At 41.0% G+C, this 25,145-nt stretch overlaps 1 protein-coding gene and 1 long non-coding RNA gene across 10 annotated transcripts in view; one reads left to right on the forward strand and one right to left on the reverse strand.

The window, feature by feature from the left end:
* The window catches only part of LOC308089856, a 390,353-nt gene that overhangs the window by 244,215 nt on the left and 120,993 nt on the right, over positions 1-25,145 (forward strand). The gene's annotated exons all lie outside the window — the stretch shown is intronic.
* madd (MAP-kinase activating death domain) overlaps positions 1-25,145 on the reverse strand; it is a 140,932-nt gene that overhangs the window by 14,048 nt on the left and 101,739 nt on the right. For 7 of the 9 annotated variants that reach the window (XM_080434437.1, XM_080434439.1, XM_080434438.1 and 4 more), the window contains 2 exons: positions 20,365-20,411; positions 16,897-19,061 (listed from right to left, as the gene is read on the reverse strand). In XM_080434437.1, the coding sequence (XP_080290563.1) occupies positions 18,945-19,061; positions 20,365-20,411 (164 nt within the window). In that variant the 3' untranslated portion in view covers positions 16,897-18,944. Of the gene's footprint in view, positions 1-16,896; positions 19,062-20,364; positions 20,412-25,145 lie in introns of those variants that run through there. The other 2 variants (XR_013933524.1, XM_080434440.1) reach the window with 2 other exon arrangements.

Below are 25,145 nucleotides of genomic sequence, written 5' to 3' on the forward strand. Positions count from 1 at the left end.
CCTGATTGGTCAAGTTAGCTGGTTATCAGGTATAAAATGTGTTTGAAAACTAGTAATCAGATGGGGTTGATGTTGGTGAGACGTGTCTTGTGTGAGCTCCTGTTTGCAAAATAAAACCCTGATTTTCTGGAACAGCTCTGCTGCCTCCTGGTCCATTTTCCATTTCCACACTACCTACCAACCATCCTCATGTGACACATTTTAAAAGTTATTCAAATGATATTTCATTTTCTGTTATTAAAAGTTATTAAAAGACTAATTATGTGGTCTTGAGCATTTATTTGTCACATTGAAAATAATCTATAATCAGAAGTAATGTAGCTATTCAACCCTGTTACTGTAATTTCAACCCTGTTACCATTATCATTTTAATCAAATATTAACATAAATGTCTTTCTCAACGCATAAGGGTTTGACCTATTGTCCTTTAAAGAGTTTAAGTAATTATATGCATAATGGGATAGAGCAAATATTTGAAAATTAATACTTAAATTAGTAAAGTGAAACATGCCACAATTGAAAAGTTGTGCAAGATAGATTTCAAAAGTTGCTTAAACTAATTGAAATAAATTAATATCTGAAATCAAATGTTTATTCAGAGAGAATGTTACTTCTTTAACCTAATGGTAAAGGATTTATATTTAAAAAATACATTAATGCACTTTTTTCAGGTTCCTGAGTGTTGGTAACAGGGTTGCGCCAGGTATAGCAAACAACAAATAAAACATGTAATAAAAAAAATATCTTTGATGCCTGAGCTGAGCCAATCAAGCTTTTGATAGTTTATTACCTATTATTGATGAATATATAACAGAAAATTGTCAAATCGAAGGTTAATTTTTCAAAAATGTGAAAGCCCAAATGTCCTCCAATTCTGGAATGACCCAACTATGAATCCTATAGCAACCCTATACTTGGGGGAAAGGTGAACATTTAACAAAATTAGGTGAACATTTGGCAAGAATACCAGATCTACAATCTGACATGTTGCGGTGCGTTATGAGCTTGTACATCTGCTATTGTTGGTGAAGAGATTTGGTATAGAGGGAAAAAACGGAGGAGACCAAGTAAAGAACCCTTGGGGCCCCCACTCAATGAAGTACTGTATATAGGGTTTAAGTATAGTTGAAGCACTATTTGAACACAAAATAGTTTCTTTAAAAGAGAGACACACACACACACACACACACACACACACACACACACACACACACACACACACACACACACACACACACACACACACACACACACACACACACACACACACACACACACACACACACAGATGGAACCAAATGGGCCATAAGCGTTCATTTCGTTCCATGTGTACACTCTCAGCGTTAAGGGTCCATAGGTAACCCTAATCCTAACCCTAACCCTTGTTGAAGGCCATTCTGATATGAATCTATTTGCCGACATCTAGACCTGTCACTTAATGTATCCTAATATGATTGTCACCTGGATCAAATCAAACTCTGATCATAATGTTATGATCAAGATGTTTCAAATAAACAGAACGATCAAGCTTTCAGACAGTTATTACATTGTCACTTTCAGACAGAAAACTTTTTTTTCCCACTTTTCAGGTGAGCTATCACTTTTCCGATGGATCCAATTTTGTTATTATTTAGTCTCAAGCTCTTGTTAATGCTTTTCATTGGTTCATTATTTATAAAACCTACAGTCACACCAATTTATACAGTGTGAATAATTGGTGTGGACTGGACTTAATAATAATTGGTGGGATTTAGCATAAAGGGTTATGTCAAACGGTAATGGCAAATTACACAAACAATGCTTTTAATAAAACATTAGACTTGAAACTTTAATGATAGTGTGACTATTTTAAGGCTACAATCTTTCTCATGTATGTATTTCTGTGATCTCAGCATTGTTGCATCTCTATGCAATGCTAGAGCTGTGTATTATTATCAGTTAGATTATGATTACTTCAAATGTTTCATCAGGATATGAATTCACCTTTTATTTACAACAAGGTGGTAACTATGAATCCTATAGCAACCCTATACTTGGGGGAAAGGTGAACATTTAACAAAATTAGGTGAACATTTGGCAAGAATACCAGATCTACAATCTGACATGTTGCGGTGCGTTATGAGCTTGTACATCTGCTATTGTTGGTGAAGAGATTTGGTATAGAGGGAAAAAACGGAGGAGACCAAGTAAAGAACCCTCGGGGCCCCCACTCAATGAAGTACTGTATATAGGGTTTAAGTATAGTTGAAGCACTATTTGAACACAAAATAGTTTCTTTAAAAGAGAGACACACACACACACACACACACACACACACACACACACACACACACACACACACACACACACACACACACACACACACACACACACACACACACACACACACACACACACACACACACACACACACACACACACACACACACACACACACATGGAACCAAATGGGCCATAAGCGTTCATTTCGTTCCATGTGTACACTCTCAGCGTTAAGGGTCCATAGGTAACCCTAATCCTAACCCTAACCCTTGTTGAAGGCCATTCTGATATGAATCTATTTGCCGACATCTAGACCTGTCACTTAATGTATCCTAATATGATTGTCACCTGGATCAAATCAAACTCTGATCATAATGTTATGATCAAGATGTTTCAAATAAACAGAAAGATCAAGCTTTCAGACAGTTATTACATTGTCACTTTCAGACAGAAAACTTTTTTTTCCACTTTTCAGGTGAGCTATCACTTTTCCGATGGATCCAATTTTGTTATTATTTAGTCTCAAGCTCTTGTTAATGCTTTTCATTGGTTCATTATTTATAAAACCTACAGTCACACCAATTTATACAGTGTGAATAATTGGTGTGGACTGGACTTAATAATAATTGGTGGGATTTAGCATAAAGGGTTATGTCAAACGGTAATGGCAAATTACACAAACAATGCTTTTAATAAAACATTAGACTTGAAACTTTAAGAAAATGTAAGATACAATCACAATTCACTGTGAAGACTTTAAGATCCATTCAGTTTGTGTTCTGCTATTGTCATCAGTAAATCTGAAAACACATTGTAGGACATAAGTAGAATAGATTTGATACTCACCATCTAGACATGTTCCCATTCATGTTCATAATTCATGAAAAGACAAAACACATTAATGATTAGAAAACACTAAATGTATCTATTAACTCATAATTTACAACTTGCTAATAGAGGAATAAATAATAAAAGGATTTAAATTATTCTGCTATCTCAATTATTGAGCTCACTAAAATGGATATTCTTTCAAATAAATGTTTTGTTTGTTTGAGATGATCTGCTTCCATATCTACTGTTTCAATTCAGTCCATGTCATGTATTTGTAACCAGTTTTTTGGACACCATCTTGTCATATTTGTAATGTGTGCAACAAGCCTTTCACCTCCATAATACTCAGGAATCAGGTTCATCCACCATAATAATCACCTGATTCATTTATTTAATCTTATTCAGTATTGTACACATTGAACCAAATTTACCCGTTCCATTTGTACACTCTCAGAGTGACAGACCGGTAAGGTTCCATTTGATTTCTAACTAAATTATTTTGCTGCGGACCCCCTGAAACCCCCTCAAGGACTCCTGGGTTCATTGGAACCCAGTTTGAGAACAACTGTTGTATTCTGAAATACAGTTGAATTCTGTCACTTAATGCATCCTAATATGACAGGTTGTATCAACTGTTACTTTTCCGGGAATGGGAAAAAAACTATATTCCAGTGGATCCAATGTAGTTATTATTTAATCATAAGCTCTTGTTAATATTTTTCGTTGGTTCACTATTTATAAAACCACCAACAGTTATTATTAACCAGATTTTTCAGAAATAAGAAAATCAAATAAATAGCATAGATTTTCAAGCTCACAATGTGTCACATTGAATCATGAATCACTGGTGTGGACTGGACTTAATATTAATTGGTGGGATTTAGAAAAGAGATAACATGTCATAAATTACACACACAATGCTTTTAATTAAACGTTACACTTGAAACTTCAAGTGATACCTGATCTTGAGTCACATCATCTGATATTTGATACAGATTAAACATTTTGAGATAGACTCCATCTATCCAAAAACCTTGAATGAATGAATGAAATCTTTATTTTGAACATGTTAAAATTAGGCAACAAAGTAAAAATAAATAAATAAATGCAATATGATAAAAAATAAATGCAAAACAGCCTCTCAGGCAACAACAAAACTATAATTCTACATGTTCAAAAAGGAGTAGGATGAAGTATAAAACGTATTTAATCCTACCCCTTTGTTCCGCTTACTTCAGCATCATCTCATTCTTTTTCATATACCCACATGGTATACCATTAAATAAACCAAATCTTTAACATTAAACAGATAATTAAATAAAGTAATTCATATATATAAACTTACAAGTATTTACATATTCTATAAATATATTCTAGCTATATTACGCCAAACACAGTACCCTCCTTATCTTGTGTATTACCGTATATACAATGTCTTAGTAAACCTATAGACTGTTAACACATTGATTGCCTAGATCGAGTTAACTCGTTTTTTACTAGTGATTAGAATCCATCACTTGATTGCCAAGAACTTGTTTTTAGAAAAAAAAATTGACCCAAAGACCTAGGAGATATGATTTTTCAAAGATCTAGACTCCCATCCACTTCCTTGTTAACTTAAAACTTAAAAAGTCTGTATCTCGGCTCCTGAGTACTTCTTTTTTTTTTTATGAAAAATCTCTGGCAATAAACTGCAAAACATCTGAAATAATTCTGGCAGTCAATGTGTTAAAGGGATACTTCACTCTCGGGCCGGGGACACATTTAAAAAAAATATTAAAAATAAATGAAAAAAGTTATGGAAAATTCATGGCCCCCTCACACATTAGTAGGACACTGCGTGTCGTGAGGGGGCCATGAATTTTCCATAACTTTTTTCATTTATTTTTAATATTTTTTTTAAATGTGTCCCCGGCCCGAGAGTGAAGTATCCCTTTAATGTAACTCTTCCTCCCTATACCTCATAATAATGCATTCTTTATATCTTTTTTTAAGACCTTCTGAATCATGTCTCAGTCTTTAAGACCTTCTGAATCATGTCTCAGTCTTACTAGACTCATGTGCAACTATCTAAATAATAAATCTGACTTTGATTGTCATCAAATCAGATACAATCACAATTCACTGTGAAGACATTAAGATCCATTCAGTTTGTGTTCTGCTACTGTGAGAACCTAAATCTGAAAACACATTGCAGGACATGAAGTAGAATAGATCTGATACTCACACCCTAGTCATGTTCCCATTCAGGTTCAGAATTCATGAAAAGACAAAACACATTCATGATTAGAAAACTGATACTTCACATACAGAAATATGACTCATCATTTACAAAAGTTGATAATGGAACAAAATCACATAATTTTATTTAATCTGCCATCTCAATTGCTGAACTCACTAAGGTGGATATTCTTTCAGATAATCAAATTATTCTGTTTAAGATTATCTGCTTCCATATCTACTGTTTTTATTCAGTCCATATCATGCATTTTAACCAGTCTTGTGGACACCATCTTGTCATATTTGTAATGTGTGCAACAAGCCTTTCACCTCCATAATACTCAGGAATCAGGTTCATCTGCCATAATAATCACCTGATTCATTAATTTCATACTTACTCAGTATCTATAGCTGGTATTAACACGTGATGTGTATGTGTATACGTTAAGCAGTGTTTCCCAACCTTTTTGGTGCCAAGGCACACCTGGCATAGCCAAAAGATCCCAGGGCACCTAGACATACGGTATATATATATATATATATATATATATATATATATATATATATATATATATATATATATATATATATATACTATATCTAGCCTACACACACACACACACACACACACACACACACATCCAAACAATTACCATACTTTTAGGCCCGAAAACCCGAAAAATAAACTATAGGTTACTGACGTAACCCCGGTTTTATGATATAGGGAGCGAGAGTTTCGCCTATGGGAGAGTGCCCTCTGGCGTGAACATAGAAGCATTACTTGATACACTCCGGGCAATACTCTGATTGGCTGGATTTAGATGTCTTTCCTGTCCAGAGGTCCCACCCTCCGTGGTAATAAATACCCAGGATACATCTACTTCCTCCTTTTCAAGATAACAGTTTTCTTCTCATTCACCTAACAAGAAGGGTGTTGTGGGCGAAACTCTCGCTCCCTATATCATATAACCGGGGTTACGTCAGTAACCTATAGTTTTATATTAAATAGGTCACTCCAGTTTCGCTTATGGGAGCGAATTTGATAAACTCCTGTATTGTTATCCCGAAGTCAGAGGTCACAGCCTCAGGTACCACCCGGTGCCTGGAGGCCACGCGTGGGAACGTATGCACTCCCTAGGGCGCGGTTACGTCTCACCCGTAGAAACCTTCCAAGGTCAGAGGCGAAGCTCGGCCGGCGGCACACCACAGGGCCTGAGTAGAGAAACCTCTAAACAGTGTCCCAGATGCCGCACCACCTACAGGGTACTGCCTAAAGCCTGGAGGCCACGCGTAGGACTGTATGCACCACTGAGGGTGCAGTAACATCCAAACCATAGAACCTCACAAATGTGCTGGGCAAGGCCCAGCTGGCAGCATCGCATATAACCTGGATAGAGACTTCTCTAAACAAGGCCCAAGATGAAGCCATCCCCCTGGTGGAATGTGCCCGCAGTCCTTCTGGGGGCAATGTGCCACTACTGGAGTAGGCCAACTGAATGGCCTGAACTACCCAGTGGGAGAGTGTTTGCTTGGAAATGGCCCATGACACATACAACTGATCCGACTTCCTAGAAGCCCTGGATACACATACATCTTCAGTGCCCTTACTGGGCAGAGATGATGTAGTCTCTCGTCCTCCTGTGACGAAAATGGGGGCAAATGTAACGCCGCCAAAGTCACAGGGGTGCAGGGCGTCAGAGGGTTCTTGGGGATATACCCAGGCCTGGGTTTAACCACCACCCTCGTCGCCCCATCACTGAACTGCATGCACTCCTCATGCACTGGTAGTGCGTGGAGATCACCGATCCTCTTGACCGAGACCAAGGCTATCAGTAGCGCAGTCTTAAGCGTTAGGTGTCGCAGATCGATCTGGTCCAGAGGATCAAAGGGCGCCCTAGACAGGGCCAACACCAGGCTCAAGTCCCAAGACGGTACTAGGGACTTAGCTACTGGCAGAAGGCGCCTCGCCCCCTTCATGAACCGCCTCGCCAGATGGTTCTGACCCACCGTGTCGTCACGCAAGCCTATGGCAGGCCGAGATGGCCACCAGGTAGACCTTCACCGTGGAGAAAGCCCTGCCTCTGTCTATTAGGTCCTGTAGAAAGGACAAAATGACTCCCTCTGGGCATGGGCAGAAAATCTCGCCCCCCCCGCTTGCGTTAGCATGTCCCTGCGTAACAGTAGCGACCAAGGGCGATCCTGTGGTAGAGGAGTGATTTCTGAGAGCTAGTGGTCCCATGCTGGGGCCACTAATATCATCCTCAGGCCCTCCGTCCTCACTCTCTCGAGTGTAGGAGCGATGAGAGACAGCGGGGGGAAAGAGTACAGCAACGTCCTGGGCCACACATGCGCCAGCGCGTCTAGTCCCAGAAGTGCTGCCCCTTACTGAAAAGAAGAAGCGATGGGGGCACGGTGGTGCAGTCGGTAGCGCTGTCGCCTCACAGCTAGAAGGTCCTGGGTTCGATTCCCGCAGGGGACGCTGTGGCCGTTGGGGGTGTGTTCTCTCCTCTGCGTCATCAGTGCCCATACCCTAGGTGGGGTTGGTGAAAGGGCCTCTCTGTGTGGAGTTTGCATGTTCTCCCCGTGTTCCCTAGTGTAGGTACCCTCACAAAAACATGCAGTAATCCTGGTCACTATACTGCCTCCCCCTGGCCAACCAGGGCGCCTGATGGAGGGGAAAGGAACTGGTTGGAATAACGTGTTCCTTCCATGCGCTACGTCAAACCAGGGAAACTCTCCCCTGTCAGGTGACAAGAAGGTCAGTTGGCTCTCATGCATTGAAGGAGGCATGTGCTCTGCCCTGGCCTCCCTAGGTTGGCAGAGGGAAGGTAGTGCCCAGGATTACATAGACAATTGGCACTGGGTGAAAAAATTGGGTTACAAAATCGTGAGATAAACATAAAAAAAAAAGGCGAACAGATCTATCTGAGGTTGCCCAAAACGAACCCAGATCTGTTCAGCTATGACGGGGTGAAATGACAATTCCGCGTAATGGCATTTCCCCCTGGATAGCAGATTTGCCCCCTTGTTCTGGAGTCCCGCCACGTGTGACGCTCTGAGAGAGAGAGCAGTCGTGGTTCGCACCAGATAAGTAGTCTGTCTGCTAGCTTGTGCAGCATACGAGACCTCGTGCCTCCCTGCCTGTTGATATAGCACAGCGTTGACATTTTGTCTCTCCTGACCAACACGTGATGTGCGAGCAGGAATGGGAGAAAGTGGCGCATGGCCAGAAACACGGCCAGGAGCTCTAGGTAGTTTATGTGTTGGGTCTACTGTCGGCGGTCCCACACACCCCTGGCTATCCTGCCGTTGTAGGTGGCACCCCACCTTGTCAGGCTGGCATCTTTGGTGATCACTTCTCTGGAGGTGATCATGCCCATCGTTACGCCTGAGGAGACTAGCTGTAGCACTCTGCTGTAGGGACGGTGACTGAGAATGCCCAGTGCCGTCATTCATATTTGGAACGGCCTCATGTGTAGCCTCGCCATGCATATTAGCGCGATGGCCGAGGCCATGAGACCCGTCATCCTCATGCAAGTTCTGAACGTGACCCTGTGGCCCACTTAGAACTGTAGAAGGCATGACTGAAAAGATTGGACCCTTTCTGGCAATAGGCAAGCCATACACGACACAGTCTAGAGCTATGCCTATATAAAAGACGTGATCTTCTCCAGCTGTGTGTAGGTGTGATGCAGCAGAGATATCACTGCATCATCCACACCTCTCTGCTGCTTGTATGCAAACTGGAGTGGTTGGTGTTAGTCGCTGCATTACACAGGAGGTTGGTGGTCAGCTCCTCCCTCTCCTGAGTGAAGTTGTGTGTGTCAAACCTGCAGTAGAAGCTGTTCAGGTTATCTGCAAACTCCACACATTCCTCTGCTCTTAGGTGGGACGGGGGTCTGTTGTTTTGCACACCAGCAAGTGTCTTGACACCTTTCCAGGCATCTCTGGCTTTGCCCTCCTGAAAGAACCTTTCCACCTTCTCCTTGTACTCCCTTTTGGCCTCTTTAATTTCCTTACTTAGCCTTGCCTGAATCAACTTAGCCTCAAATTTTTTCTGATTGAGTGTATGTTTTAGCTTTTTTGTGATCCAGGGTTTATTTGAAAAAACTTTGTCTTTTTTGGAATAATCATGTCTTCACAAAAAATGATGTAGTTGGTAATGACCTCAGTAGCCTCCTCTAGACTGGTCCCAGCTGTACTTAATGGGGGTTTCTTATATGCCCTATATGCATTCTTCACGTTACCATAACAGAGGTCAATTGTTTTGTTTCCTCTGGTGGCACATTTTACATATTGCTGATATGTGGGGAGGGGCTTTTTGATCCGACAGCTGTTATAGTCACCCAATATTAGGACAGGGGCGTCTGGGGCATCGTTCTCTATGCGATGAGCGCACGCAGATATAGCCTCCTCTGCGCGAGTGTCATTGGCAGAGGGGGGGATGTAAACAAGCACAATGTTCAGCTGGCCAAATTCACGGGGGAGATATCTAGGTCTCAGATTCATAGAGAGCAGTTCGATGTCAGGTGAACAATATGACTCCCGTATTTTGACAGTTTTACACCATGCTTCATGTATATACAGTACATACATAGCCCGCCCCCGGTTAGCTTATCACTGCTGTTAAGATCACGATCGAGCCTGAGCGGCACTCCAAAGCCGCCAATTGAAAGCTGTGAGTCTGGAATTGTGTCATCCAGCCAGCTCTCCGTTATGCAAATGAGATGCGCTTCTTTGTATGCCCATTGACGTCTTACATTTACCTGGAGTTCATCCACTTTTTATCGCAACGATCTTACATTAGCGAGTAGTATGGAAGGGAGCGGCGGACACGTCTTCTTACTGCTGCGTCTTTTGAGCCTCTGCCTCACTCCTCCCCACTTCCTAGTTGAGCTCCGCGTTGAACTCCGCTGGTAGTCCGGTGTCTGATTGTATGATCGCATTACATCAGAACATCCATGTAATGTCCGTAACGGATAGTCTCCCCGCATCGACAGCAGGCTTTCCCTTGTGTAGCGGATAATCCCAATTCCATTTGGATCCATCAGTGTGATAGCCTACTAGTTCAGTGGTCCCCAGGGACCACGCCAAACCCAACAGGTTGCAGTTCAACAAATGTCCTTACTTAGAAGTCCATAAGTTGTTAAAGGAGGAGTTCACCCAAAAAATGACTTATTTTCTATCAATTGCACACCCTATGAAGCCTTGAATCCATGGATTCTTTTTTGTTTTTGTCATATTCCTAAGCTAATAATTTGATTCCCGTCTCCTACCGGCTAATGTATCCGGTAGGAGACACAAAGTCGATTATTTGTGTCTCCTACCGGAAATCTACACGGTCATCAAATTATTGTCTTAGGAATGCCACAAAAACACAAATAAATCCATGAAATCAAGGCTTTATGGGGTGTGAAATTGATAGAAAATACGTATTTTTTGGGTGAACTCCTCCTTTAAACTTCCCCCAGTTGTCCAATCTGACTTTTGCAGTATAGTCTCGTAACGTCTCATAACGTCATCCGAAGATTTCCACCTCTGTCCACTTCCTGTTTAGCTTTTTCATGAAAACAGCTGTATCTTGAGTTGACTTATTTTGCCCTGCATTTCAAGAGACATGCTATTTTCAACATGCTGTTACAAGAGAAGGGGCCGTCACGGTTGGAATGTTTTTTTGTCTGTGCGACGCACACTGATAACGGGTGTGTTTACAAACAGCTGGATGACCGATAATAATGGATATACATTTTCTGTGGCCAGTTGAAAAGGTAAGAAAAGCGTACATTTTTGTCAAGAGATGGTTTATTCACATGCTGCCACAAGAGAAGGGGCCATCGTGGTTGGATTGTTTTTTCTCTGGGCGACGCACACAGATACCATTCGTGTTTACAAGCGGTCAGACAAGCGATCAACGGATATACATTTTCTGTGACCAGTTGAAAAGGTATTTGCAGTGGGCAAACACAGCCAGAAATAAGTCTGGCAGTGAATGAGTTAGAATAATACACTGTGACAGTACATCACTTACCATAGTAGAGTAATTTCACAGCAACCTCCACCTCCTGTTCTCCATTTTTGACCTGACAGATGTAAACTCCTCTATCCGTCTCTTTATCAAAGTTTTTCAGTGTCAGAGACACGTTGCCTTTCTGCAGCTCCTTGGTATCCAGGGTCAGTCTGCCCTCATAGCCCCTCCCCTCTATCGCCTGACCATTCTTATACAGGTAAATGCACTCTGTCTTCTTAAACCACCTGATTGTCATGGAAACCACGTTGGTCTCAGGAGAGAGGTGAATGGGGAGGGTGACATTTTTACCTTCCCTACCCTGAACATAGCCTCCAGTGGTAAGTTTAAAGTCACCTGTTGGAGTAAATAAAATAATTAGTGACATATGAAACTATTAGTGTTCGTTTAAACATATTTACAATTAACCACTTATGCCCTATATGCTTTGTCATACGGACAATAGCAAAACAAAAAAATATCAGATCTACAAGCTCATAAACCCTATGTTGGAACATTTTGACACTCTTTTTTGACATTTTGGGGGAAATAGATTGTGTGAGCGGGGATTTTCTAACAAATTATTTGTTAGAAAATGTTTGAAAATGTTGGCCTAGAATGACATGTGTAAACCAGAGACAAGGTTAAGAAGACATGCAGTGAGGTAACCAACATCTGTTCACAGTGGAGCCTGGGGTCCAAAGAGGAAAATGAATAGATAAAAACTAAATAAATAAATGTAAGTCTTTTAATATATGTTTGTATTGTGCATTTTGTGTTTTAAACCTCTTTCAACCCAACTTTGAGCTGAAGCTCACAACACGTTGCGATGTGACGCAACAACAGTTAATGGTTCATCTATCAATAGATAAGAAACAGTGTTGTCACCTATACGTTGATCTCTGGCCGCTGCCATGTCTCCTGTATAAGAAAACGAAAACACATTAATAAACCTAACATTCATAGTATCTACATAATTTGTGTATTTTGACCAGCAATCTTCTTTGTGTGCGTGGAAGTTGAAATTAAAACCATACACTCATAAACAAAACAACTATACATTAAACCAAGTTTAAAGCAGATAGAAATACCCAACCCATACAATAATCATTAAAACATAAAACAAATGGGTAAAATTAAATACAATCCAACCCATACGAATACCATAGATACAACTCCTCTAGGGAAATTAGCAGCACCTTCACACAGACCACCAGATGAAATGCTTCCAGTGATTTAAACACATCTGCTATATTGTACAATAATGTAACCTGTTTGAAGTAGCAATATATCAGAAAGTTGTTCGAAAATCTATTTAATGTTGTTCATGTCGCGCCCCAAGATGACACTGTGCTGGACTTTGAGAAAAAGAAGAGTTCTAGTGTATGGAGAGGAGGAACGATGACATTTATGTGGGGGGGTAGGGGGAGGGGAGCAGAGGGATTGGTTCATACTGCAAGAACATGTATTTTCCTCTGGAAGGGGGGGGGGGCGGTGTATAGTCAAAGATGCATTTAGGTTTTTGGGACAATTAATTTTGTTTAGTTTTTCTAGATATCATGACGCCTTATTCAAGTAAAAAAATAACTGGGTGGTAATTTAATACAAAGTAACTTAGTTAACTTGAAACGGGTGACTCAGTGGGTTTTAATGGAAAACACACAAAATATTGGATTTCACAATTATGTAATTGTATCTGGAATGGATTCCTAGGCCCCAAACACATAGGCTTTGACACAAACATTACTTGTCTAGGGTAAATAATTAAGGAGTAAGGGTAATTTAATGCATTTTGCCCATCTTGGACGCCATCTTGAAAATTACACCTTTCTAGTGGTCAGACTTTGGTAAACTTTTAGTTAACTGTTATTATTGCAGCCGCCTAACCATGTCACTTTAGCTGTGGTGTAAAGTAACTAAGTGCATTTACTCAAGTACTGTACAATTTTGAGGTATTTTTACTTTACTTGCCTATTTTAAGTACTTTTACTTGTACTCCACTACATCTCATAGTCAAATATTGTACTTTTACACTACAATTATGTGAAAACTTTAGTTACTACAGATTTTGATTATTACGACAAAACATACATTAGCCACTTCAGCCCTATATACATTTCGGCCATTTGAAAATAGCCGATCTACAAGCTCACAATGCGTCATAATGCAACGCATTGTGAGCTTGCAGATCTGCTATTTTCAAAATATTTTTTTTAAACATTTTATAATCCATTTTATAACATTTGTGAAATGGGACCTTCTGCATTATGAGTACTTTCTACTTTTGGTATACTTTATTTTGATACCAATACTTTTGTACTTTACTCAAGTAAATCTTGAATTCCGGACTTCTACTTGTAACAGAGTATTTCTACATTGCAGTATTGCTACTTTTACTTAAGCAAAGAATGTGAGTACTTTTTCCACCGCTGCACTTTTGTACGGAGCCATCTTTATTTGCATGGTGACAGTCACAAGACGGTAGCTGTTCACAAACCTGTAAATATCCAGTGACACTGCAATCACATCTCCACATTATTAAACCCTGAAACATCCAGTGATGTAGATAAAGGTTGTGAAATGTAAGGAGAATCTCTTACCTTTGACTGCTCTTGAGTTAGACCTCAAAATGGAAGTGAAATGGTGAATGGACTTGGGGCAAGAAAAAGTAAGTAAGAACAATAATAAAACAAGTGTATGATTAGTTGATAATGAACTTCCACGTAGTCAAGTCAGTGACTGATGGTTTAAAGTTCAGTACCGAATGCTCCTCACATGGTCGTCATAAAACATTAATCATGATAATTATTTATGTGGCCTGAGGCTACGTGATCCACATTAGGGCAGGTTAGGATCTCCCTCGGAGGTGACGCTGCGTTCATAATTTGCGGCATTTTGTTCAAAACAAATCTGTAGGAGTACTGGCAAAAATCTTTTTTTGCAAAAAACGGCCTCCTCTTGGGGCAGAGGTTCTGCTCTAATAGACAGACTTTCACTTAAAACTTTTGTCAAAAAGTTTCAAAAATTGCGAAAATAGCCCATCTACGACTACAAGCTCATAATGCTTGAGCTTGTAGATTGGCTAATATTTTCACCACTTTAGTACGACAAAAATAACATAAAAGGCGGAGATACAATAGAAACCAATGATTGGTTTCTGCCCGCAAGCAACCTGTGGATACACAACATACAATTACAAACAAAAACTCCAAAAGGTCATTCATAGGCCTAAAGTAGTTAAAGGTATCATGACATTCATTTTCACTTTTTTTATTTTCAATGTTTTATTTGGGGTTTTATGACCTCAATTACACCCAAAAAACCTGAACTTAAAACATTCAGTGGATTTTCTGTGGTCTGGGGTTTTCTGAATAATTAGGCTGAAAAGTAATCTGAGCTTGGCCCTTCGACAGTGAGGTCACTGTCGAATAATCCCGCCCACTCTCCTCCTCGCCCCTCCCCTCCCCTATCCTTTCCTTTGGGGGGGGCGGAGCAGAGGCGATGATTGACAGGCAAAATCCCTCACCAGCGACACCCGCAGGCAAAGATTTCTTTTTTCATTGCAGTTGAAAAGGCTTTAGAAATGTGAGAGAAAAACACCTGCCATTGATCACTGGAATGGAATTTTCACTTAAAACTTTTTGTACACTTTTGAAGGACCAGGACAAAGACTTTGAATGTGGTGTAAAAGTGAATGTCATTAAACCTTTAAAGTATGTCTGTCTATCGACTTTGTTTGTGTTTTGTGTTTATTTGATTTATGACAGACTGCATATTGTTAAACAGATTTAACTGCCAAGCACACAGTACTGGAAAACTGGCAGAAAGACACACAGGCTAAGAAAATGTTTTCTTCTCTGTCCAAGGAGTCTTCCTTAAGAGTCTTTTTTTTAACGGTTTTCCTTTGTTTTTGAGACCACCGTCATTGATTGATTGATTGAATGAATACTTTATTAGCAGTTTGCAAAAAAAAAGCACGGGAAAGTACAGTTCAATACAAGGTCTGTTAAGAGGATTTTAAACCCCAAAAAGCCTAAGGCTTGTTTCCATTGGGGTCCTTTGTATTCAATTCAAAGCACCCGTGTCATTTTAGTGTTTTGCATTGGCTATTGAAAAATAGCAGATATACAAGCTCACTGCGAGCTTGTACTGTACATCTGCTATTTTTGAAACATTTTTGAAAAATCTTGAAAGTGTGAGAACTACTGATTTGGAACTAGAAGGCATTTGTAGAATCGGCCTCAGGTCTTAAAGGAGAAGTTCACCCCCAAATATATGTATTTACTATCAATTGCACACCCCATGAAGCCTTGAATTTATGTTTTTGTTTTTGTCGGATATTCCTGAGCCAATAATCTGATGGCCGTCTCATCGATCAATAGGAGACTCCAGCGGTCATCAAATTATTGGCTTAGGAATGTGACAAAAACAAAAAAAACTCCATGAATTCTGCATTTAGTGTGCAATTGATAGAAAACAAGTCACGTTTTGGGTGAACTACTCCTTTAATGGGGCAAGCACACGGTACTACTATCAGTATTCATAAGTCATACATTGTGCTCAGTGGTGACTTTTCCCTCCACACACAATGTCTGACGCACACAAAAGTATTTCATCAAAGACGAGTAATGAACAAGTTGGGGCTTCAGCTGGGACAACTTTATTAGGATATTGCCAAAGCTGTACATATTCTATAAATACTTTTTTATGTTTTCTTTTTTCAAATACTGAAATATTTACAACCTGACATCTCATGTCACGTCTTCCCTCTCTTTACAGCAGCAGGCGAGTACATTAACAGGATGGGCCTTTAATGATAATAATCCACTTCCACAATAAGTTCTTTATAACTCCGATAGCAAAGAGTTGTGATGTCTAGATTAATTCCCACAGCATTTGGAGATGCCCTGTTTCTTAATGTGTTAAGTTACTACTTATTTTCCATGAATGACAATGGTGTTCTGCTAAAAACATAACATCTTGTGGACATCCTATTTATTAAGCTCCTTTTGAACATTTTAATCACTAAAAACAAGAGCCCCATTTTTAACATAAAAAAAACGTACTTCCAGTGATAGAGCTGTATTGATATATTGCTGATCTGGAGACAATGCTGACGAACATGAACCCACACACACACACACACACGCACACACGCACACACACTCACACACACACGCTCACACCTGGAAACTCAGAATGAAACAGCAATGTGTCAGGATTGAACAATTGCAATTATTACAGTACAGAAACAACGTTAAGACTCAATGCATCTCCTCATGGACACAACAAACCACTACAGCAGAGCTCGACACACGTTTACACACAAACTCCAAACACAGTCTTATCACACATACAGTAAGTCTATTTTTTTAGTTCAGTCGAGATAGAAAAACAAACAAAAAAAAGGTCCTTTCTTACATTCTCCACTCTGTGAAAACACAGAGTTAAAAACTCATTAAAAACATGGATCTTGGCTATGTTTAATGAATATGTATTGCACATCTATCTAGTTGAATAAACCATAGTTCTTTTTTTTTTTCTCAGAGAAATGTACAGCATTTTTTTGTCTTTTTATATATATATATATATATATGTTCTATCTTAATAACAACATGCAGTTGAGTACGGCAGACGACGACACACTTTACAGTGGAACTAGTACAGTAATGTGGCTTCACAAGGCAAGCTAGAGAGAACACACATCATATAAGACCACTCACAGTATCTCAGGGTTCAAAACAATGACACCGTTTCTACAAAGCGTTTAACATGCAGCTGTTCCTGGTGCATTTATTATACAGTAGCATTTCACACTGTAGAGAAGAAACCCTTTTTCTAAATGTTTCACCAGTGTTTAGACAGACTGGAAATGTACAGTACCAACACACACACGCACGCACGCACACACACACGCACACACAGCACAGAACAACTCACACACAGTCATACGGAGAGGGGTGGGGGGGGGAGGGGGCAGTGTTCATTTTGACAGCAAATTTTGAATTTAAAAATTCTATTCGGTTTCAGTCACAAGTAATGCTTGTAGATCAGCTATTTTCGGAGTGTAACGTCCGCGCGCAACCAAGCATAAAATCACTTGCCTCAGTTCTACTGGATATCTTCTCCATTAGTCCCTCCTGTAACATTTTAGTCTGGTTTTTATTTGTTGACGAAATTGTTCAATATATCTAGTCATAGTTTTAGTCATCATAGGCAAGTTCTTATTTAGTTTACGTCAGTGAAAAAAAGATGGTCGACGAGAATTAACACTGGTGGGCCCAATGAACCCTATAGCGCCCCCTATTGCGGGCTTTTGCCACAACAGGTGAACATTCTGCGAAAACAGCCGATCTTAAAAGCTCACAACGAGCTTTGTTGAGCTTGTAAGATCGGTTATCTTCGGCAAAGAGATTTGGGATAGAGGGGCGGGGGGGGGGACCAGGTACGGATCCCTGGGGGACACCTGCCAAGGAAGTATATACACTGGGTTTTTAAGTGCATCGGTACCTGCATGCACGTTTGTGCCTCTTCATGAACATTCCTCCAAGGGTACGGTCACAAAGACTGTTCACGTCCATGGGAGCAAAGGGGCGGAGCCAGTGTTGCCAGGTCTGCTTATTATAAGCGACTCTGGGGCTTGTTTTTATGTAAAGTTGCTTGTAACTATTAGTAGTTGCGGGTTGCAGTTTTTTTTGGGGGCTTGTTTCTAAAGTGTAACTGCTTATTTGGGGCTTGCTTCCAAATGTTTTTTTGTCAAGGACCCCCAAATTAATGTGTATTTGTCCATGGACCCCCATTTGAAATCACAATTTGTGCCAGGCACCTCCATACAAGATTTGTGTTGTTAAAATGTTTAAAAAATATTCCACATTTTGCCATTAAAAAAAAAATAGCCAACGTAGGTTTGAAGTGCTCATGTGGCCTATAGTTGCTTCTTTTGAGCTCGTTTCCATAGACCTGGCTGCTTATTTCCCTCTCAAAATCTGGCATCACTGGGCGGAGCGCCCCGTTTGCGGTGCATCGGCGGCTTTGAAGCGCGTGGCTTTCAACTGGCCGTGAAGTTTGGAATTTGACGTTGGTGGAACTTTGACTGGGCGTAAAAAACAATTGGAAAGAAGCGCCACAACTCCGCAGCCATTCGGCTCGTAGTTTCGACTTTCAGTTTGAACCAACCACTGACTCCACCACCAAGTCAAACGAACTACACACCATAAAAACGGCACCGTCTACAAGACAACAGGGGAAATGTACGCATCTGAGGTCTCGGCATGCGTTATGCTACTACAACGCTTCTAAAGCCGCTGTGTGACCGTACCCTGTACAGAGGACAAGATGAATGGGCCACATCGTACTTTCTCCTATAGTTAATTAATGACAAGGCAAACATAGAACCGTGGCTAGGCTGCGTCAGGACAGCAGCAGGGAGGGGTGGCCAATGCGTTACATACGATGCCATACAGACGAGACCAACAGGAACACAGCAGGTATTACTTAGAAGGACTATTTTTCTTACACTTCTTACATATACAAGGTCAAAGGGGAGAGAGGTGTGTGCTTAGAATACAGAGAGGGATTGTCAGAGGTTTTGTAAGGGCCGTGGCAGACAGAGAGAGGCACACAGAGACTAGCTGGGGAGGGGTCGTGGAGACGGGAGGAGCTTGGGTTTGCCGTCTCCCTCCTTCCCCTTCACTGCAGCCACATAGGAGAACAGGCAGAGGACAGAATAACAGATCTGATGCGCCTGGAGGAGGAAAGAGAAGACCGTGAGGTTCTACATCTCTACTGCTACGGCGGTATCATTTAATCCACATCTGTACCGTTACTAGGGCTGGGCAATTAACCGGAAATAATAAATATCTAGAACCAATAACAGACTTATCTTCCTCGTTAATCAAATAATCCAGAAACAGTTTGTTTTAAATATAATCTTTTTAAATTTCCTATACAGAATATCAACAAATCAACATGAAAACATTCAAATAGATTTCTTATAATGGCCTAAACATACTACTTGTATTAACCACTTGTACCCCTGTATTATAATTCATTGTACAATGGTGGTGTACAAAACTAGTGAACATGGCCGATCTAAAAGCTTTGTAGGCTATCGGCTATGTTCACTATATATTTTGAATGATCGTTCATTAATCATAATCGAGGCAAGAGTTTGAAATAACGGTGCTATTGATTTGAAGTCATATCGCCCCCCAGCCCTGGTACTGCTGTACACATTTTAAAACATTTAAGGGCCGATCACACCGAGCTCTATAACTATAACCATAACTATGTCATTCACCATTGTATTATTTTTTATAGTTGGTGCCATCCACTTGATTTTTAAAACTTTATTTTTATAGCTATAGTTATAGTCATAGTTATAGCGTTCAATGTGAACGGCCCTTAAGACAAGCTTGCTCTAGGTTCGTGGGAATATTATGAATCCCGTTCTGCCTTTTCATATTTGGCATAATCTCGAGAAGAACAGTTTTTGCCTCCTTTATGACATTCTCATCCATCTCAACACAGAGCCACACATCATGCCATTAGCATCCAAATACTAAAAGCCAATCTATACTCTGTTAGTCATTTGCCTACAATTTAAAGCACATATTCAGTCAAATATACTGTATATATAATTAAAAAAATAATAAGCGTGTCAAATTAGTAATTAGTCGTTTTCAATCTGAATATCAAGTGGGATGTTCCCCAAAACCGGGAAAGCTTCTGTGTCATTTTAGATGTTTGCGTAGTCTATTAAAAAATAGCAGATATACAAGCTCACAGCACGTCACTTCGTGCCGTGAGCTTGTACATCTGCTATTTTGGGGGGAAAATATAGAGAAATCTTGAAAGTGTGAGAACTGCTTATTTAGAAAGGCGTTTTGTAGAACGGGCCTCATGGGTCTTAATGGGTTAACCAAAGCATACCTCCAAAGCGGCGTCTTCCATGCATTTTCAAATGGGCATAAAAGGGTCAAAGGGTCGAGGACGACTACATGCCCTGGCAAAGCATTGACTCTGAGCAGAGGAACACAGGGACTCACCATGGGGGTCTTGTACTTGTGGATCACCACTTCTTTAGTTTCAGGAACTATGCCGGTGCAAGAAACAAAACAAACAATTCAAAGGGGGGCAGGAACCTCAGTACTGTTAAAGTTAGAGGACTTATAGGGGTTGTGGGAGGTGTGTGTGTGTGTGTGTGTGTGTGTGTGTGTGTGTGTGTGTGTGTGTGTGTGTGTGTGTGTGTGTGTGTGTGTGTGTGTGTGTGTGACAGACTGTCAGGCTACAATGAGACACAAATGGAGCCGTGGGCCAGGAAGGTCCACAACACTGGGCTTAAGTTTAAATAATGTAAGATATTCAGGGGTGAATAAGAGTTGGGGGTATGTACACACATAGCATTTTATTTATTTATTTTGTTTCAACCACATCATTAGCACACACACAAAGAAAAACAAGACCAAGTATCATAATGGTAGCCTGTGATACAGACTGATTTCGCTCCGTTCGGCAGGTTTAATTTTTTCTCACTTTGCTTCTCAGTCTGGTACGCGAGCAGTGGTGGAAAAAGTACTCAAATTCTTTACTTAAGTAAAAGTACCAATACTGCAATATAAAAATACTCTGTTACAAGTAAAAGTCCAGAATTAAAAATGTACTTGAGTAAAAGTACAAAAGTATTGCCATCAAAATGTACTTAAAGTACCAAAAGTAAAAGTACTAAATATTTGAAAATAGCAGATCTACAAGCCCACAACGCGTTGCGATGCAACGCGTTGTGAGCTTGTAGATCGGCTATTTTCAAACAGCCTAGGTATAAAATAGGGCTAAAGTGGTTAATGCATGTTTCATAATATCATAATTTATATCGGAAAAGTAACTAATGTTCTCAAATAATTGTAGTGGAGTAAAAGTACAATATTTGCCTCTGAGATGTAGTGGAGTAGAAGTAAAAGTATTGGAAATTGGAAATACTCAAGTAAAGTACAAATACCTCAAAATTGTACTTAAGTACAGTACTTAAGTAAATGTACTTAGTTACTTTCCACCACTGCCTGTGATACAGACTGATTCGCTCCGTTCGGCAGGTTTAATTTTTTCTCACTTTGCTTCTCAGTCTGGTACGCGAGCCCCGTTTCCCCACCGGGTCGTAGTAACACGCCCCCTTCTGTGACGCGCGCGGAACTGCTTCGCCCCTAGTCATGCTTCACATTCCAGGAGGACAGCACTGCAGTGGCCGGCTTTCCTCTGTGGTGGAAAATAATGCTCGGCGCTGGGCATTGCCTATCGGTACATAACTCGAACGGCACTGAGTCGGTTCTGGCGGACTTCGGAACGTTCGGCACTGCAACTCGCTCGGCTGACGGCTCGCTCTCCGGCTCGCTCGCCGGTGCCTCTCGTTGCCCAAGTCCGGCAGAAACGGCACGCCTCCGACGTTGTAACAGCTTTTTGGTCAACTACTTCCTAACTTAATATTAGGGGCTGTAGGCTGTTCTCACCAAACGGTCCGAGTGGTCCACCTTGTTGGGGGCGACAAAAACTTTGCCTAAACCTAACCTTAATCCTAACAAAATAATTATTGTATGAGAAACTAGAAAAAGTGCTCCTCGGAGCACAAGTCTCCGCCAGGTCAGGTAGGTTATTATGGCCTCCTGGTGGCGCTATAATAGGCCAATGTGAAAAGGGTGCCATTTATTCCTAGGCTGTGCACGGCAATCGGACACTGCATGCATGATTTGAGGCATTTTGTTCTAAAAATATGTTTTGCTAATTTTGACCTGCTGGTGGCGCTATAACATGCCAATGTTAAAAGGTTCCTCAACGTAGTGCAAATGTGCATTCAAAGTTTCACCACAATCGGACGCTGCGTTCATGATTTGCGGCATTTTGTTCAAAACGGGCCACTCCTGCAAACATTACATGTCAATGTTAGCCAATCAGGATGGAATATGAAAAATCAAACAGATCCGTCTTGATCACATGACTATAGAGATCATGTGTACCTATTTGCGTGAAATTTGGATCAAATCTGAAGGCTTAATATCAAAAAAAATGTTTTACATAAGTCTGCCTCCTGGTGGCGCTATAAAAGGCAAATGTGAAAAATGCAGGGCAAAGGTTTTTCCTTGGCCTCTAGAGAGTGTGCACACAAAGTTTTACACTGATCGGTGTAGTTATAGGTAAAAACACGAATCGGCCTGTTACAGAGATGAGGCTGATTTGAACATTTTCAAATGGCATTTCTTCCTCGGCCTAATGGGAATGTGTGAGCAAAATTTCACGGAAATTGCATGCTGTGTTCATGATTTGAGGCATTTTGTTCGAAACGGAGTACTCCTGCAAACTTTGAAAGCCAATTTTTGCCAATCAGGATGGAATATGAAAAATCTGAAATTAGCCATTTCTTTTAATGACTATAGAGATACTGTGTACCGATTTGGGGGATTTTTGGCCAAAATCTGTAGGAGTACTGTCCAAAAATGTGTTTTGCAAAAAGCGGCCTCCTGGTGGCGCTATAACAGGCCCATGTGAAAAATTTGGGGCAGAGGTTCTGCTCTGGCATCCAGGGAGTGTGTGTGCACAGTTTCGCTGCGATCAAGGCAACGGTGCCAGAGATTAGCTGTACACAAAATGACAGAATGACGGACGGACACACACACACACACACGGACGGACACACGGACGGACGGACAGGGGCGAAAACATACTCTCGCCATGCCTTTCGGCCTGGCGGAGACAATAATCAGTGCAATGGGAAGGATTCGATCCCGAGGCACATGGTTTGAAAGGCTAACGCTTATCATTGACGCCACTGTGCCATCTAGTATTTCAGGGGTTTTGAGTAATTTAGAGCCGCCCATGTGAGAGGCAGTTCCGCGTGCGTCACAGAAGTTACGTCGCCAAGTTACAACTATGACCCGGTGGCAAAAGCTGGTGCGCGTTCCAAGGGGCGGAACAGGCAGCCAGGGCAGCAGCTTCTGATTGGTCTGTGGGGGGGGGACCAGTGGCTTCCGATGTAATTCGAGTCACTTCCTGACGTGCCTATGTAGTTGGTGGCATTTGGAAATACAAAACAAATACTGTAGGACCCTGGCCAGACTGAGAAGTGAAGTGAGAAAAAAAGAAATCTGTGTCAATACGGCATAGCCTCCCTGTCCAAACTTGAGCCATCTTTTAGTAACCTATAAATTATTAACCAACAAAATCATGTTAAAAAATGACGGCATTGGGAGCATTTCTCAGAGACGAAAGAGAGTGTAACCTAGGACAGTTTGAGTCTCTGTATATCTTGATGAAAAATTCAATTCAATTCAATTCATTCTATTCAAAGGTTTTGTTCCAAAACTATGGAGTCAACCTGAACGTTTCTCAGCTGTTTGAAGCTGCTTCACTCTGTGGGACACTGGTATTTCCATCTTACACCATCCTGATGAAGATCATGTAAGATGTACACGCTGAGAACTGCAATAAACAATTAAGTGGAGCTGAGATACCAGTGTGCGGATTATTATTATTTTTACAGTTGATCATTGCTTATCCAGCACATGGATGAGTGATAGGATGTGCATGCATTGCTGTGTGTACATACCCTCAGATGAAAATGAACATTTCTTTATGATGCCCAATTACAATAAACAAACAGACCTAGTTATTTGAGGTTAGGATGATCTACTCTACTGTAACACAGAGTTGGAAATAGATCAGACTTGATGTAAGTGAAATTTAGTTGTGAACAAGTGATAGTTAGTTAGTGAGGAAGGACATCCGTGGCCCACAGAAAGATAAATGGAACACGACAATATGGGTTGAAAATATGTGATTAAGTGACCACACATAGTGTAGAGTTAAGCCTCATTTATACCTGGTTGCGCATGTCGTGCACCAAAATGACCTGATCTATAAAGAGCTTGTAGATCGGCTATTGTCGGTGCGCGACACGACGCACAGCCAAGTATAACTCAGGCTTTACAAATCAACACAAAATCATGTTTATATTAAAAAAAAGTTAAGTGAGGACAAACACCCCCTAGCAACCCCACCACCACCAGGAACCGAGACATCTGAACCACCTCACAGAGAAGCCTCTAGATTAGAAGCAGCCGGTCCTCTGAGCACAAGGACAAAGCCACTGTCCACAGTACAGACTGACTTTCTATTAGTAACCGTGAACCTATACAAGCGTGAGATCAGGCCAGGTCGAGAGGTTTGAGAAAGGTTAAGGCCCTCTGCACCCAGAACACTCCCGAGTTAAGACTGTGAATACCGACTATCAAAGCAATGAGAAACAGGTTGAGAGAGATGGGAGTTTGGGTGAGTTTCAAATAAAAAAGCGAAATGTGGAACACTCAAGCCTCATGGTGCAGTTAAAACCCCATTTATACTTGGTTGCGCCCCGGCGTTTTTTTTGCGCCGAAAACAGCCAATCGACAGGCTCACAACGGCGGGGCGTAACCAAGTATCAACGAGGCTTTAAGGACAGGCGGTGTAACGATGACTATGCAATATGTTTCATACACAAGAGTCAGTTGAATAAGAAAAAGGAGAAAGGTGACAACACTTTACCTGCTGGAGAATGAAGGTTTTCATAGCGGCAAAGATGAGGGTTAACATTAAAAAAGCAGCACATAGACACGGCAGTAACCCAGTCCAGCAACCACGTGATGGGAGGGAGCCTCGTGGAGCTTTCCCCTTCAATCATCTAAACGTCTTTATCGACAACTGTTTTCCACTGCGCTTTTCTGGCAGAGCAACGCAGCGACCCTTCCATACTGTATAATGTCCATGACAGACGCTGTACAAACACTGCACAGGTTCGAGTTCCGCA

The sequence above is a fragment of the Gymnoscopelus braueri genome, assembly GCF_963280865.1.
Source record: "Gymnoscopelus braueri genome assembly, chromosome: 1".
In the NCBI taxonomy this organism is placed as follows: domain Eukaryota; kingdom Metazoa; phylum Chordata; class Actinopteri; order Myctophiformes; family Myctophidae; genus Gymnoscopelus; species Gymnoscopelus braueri.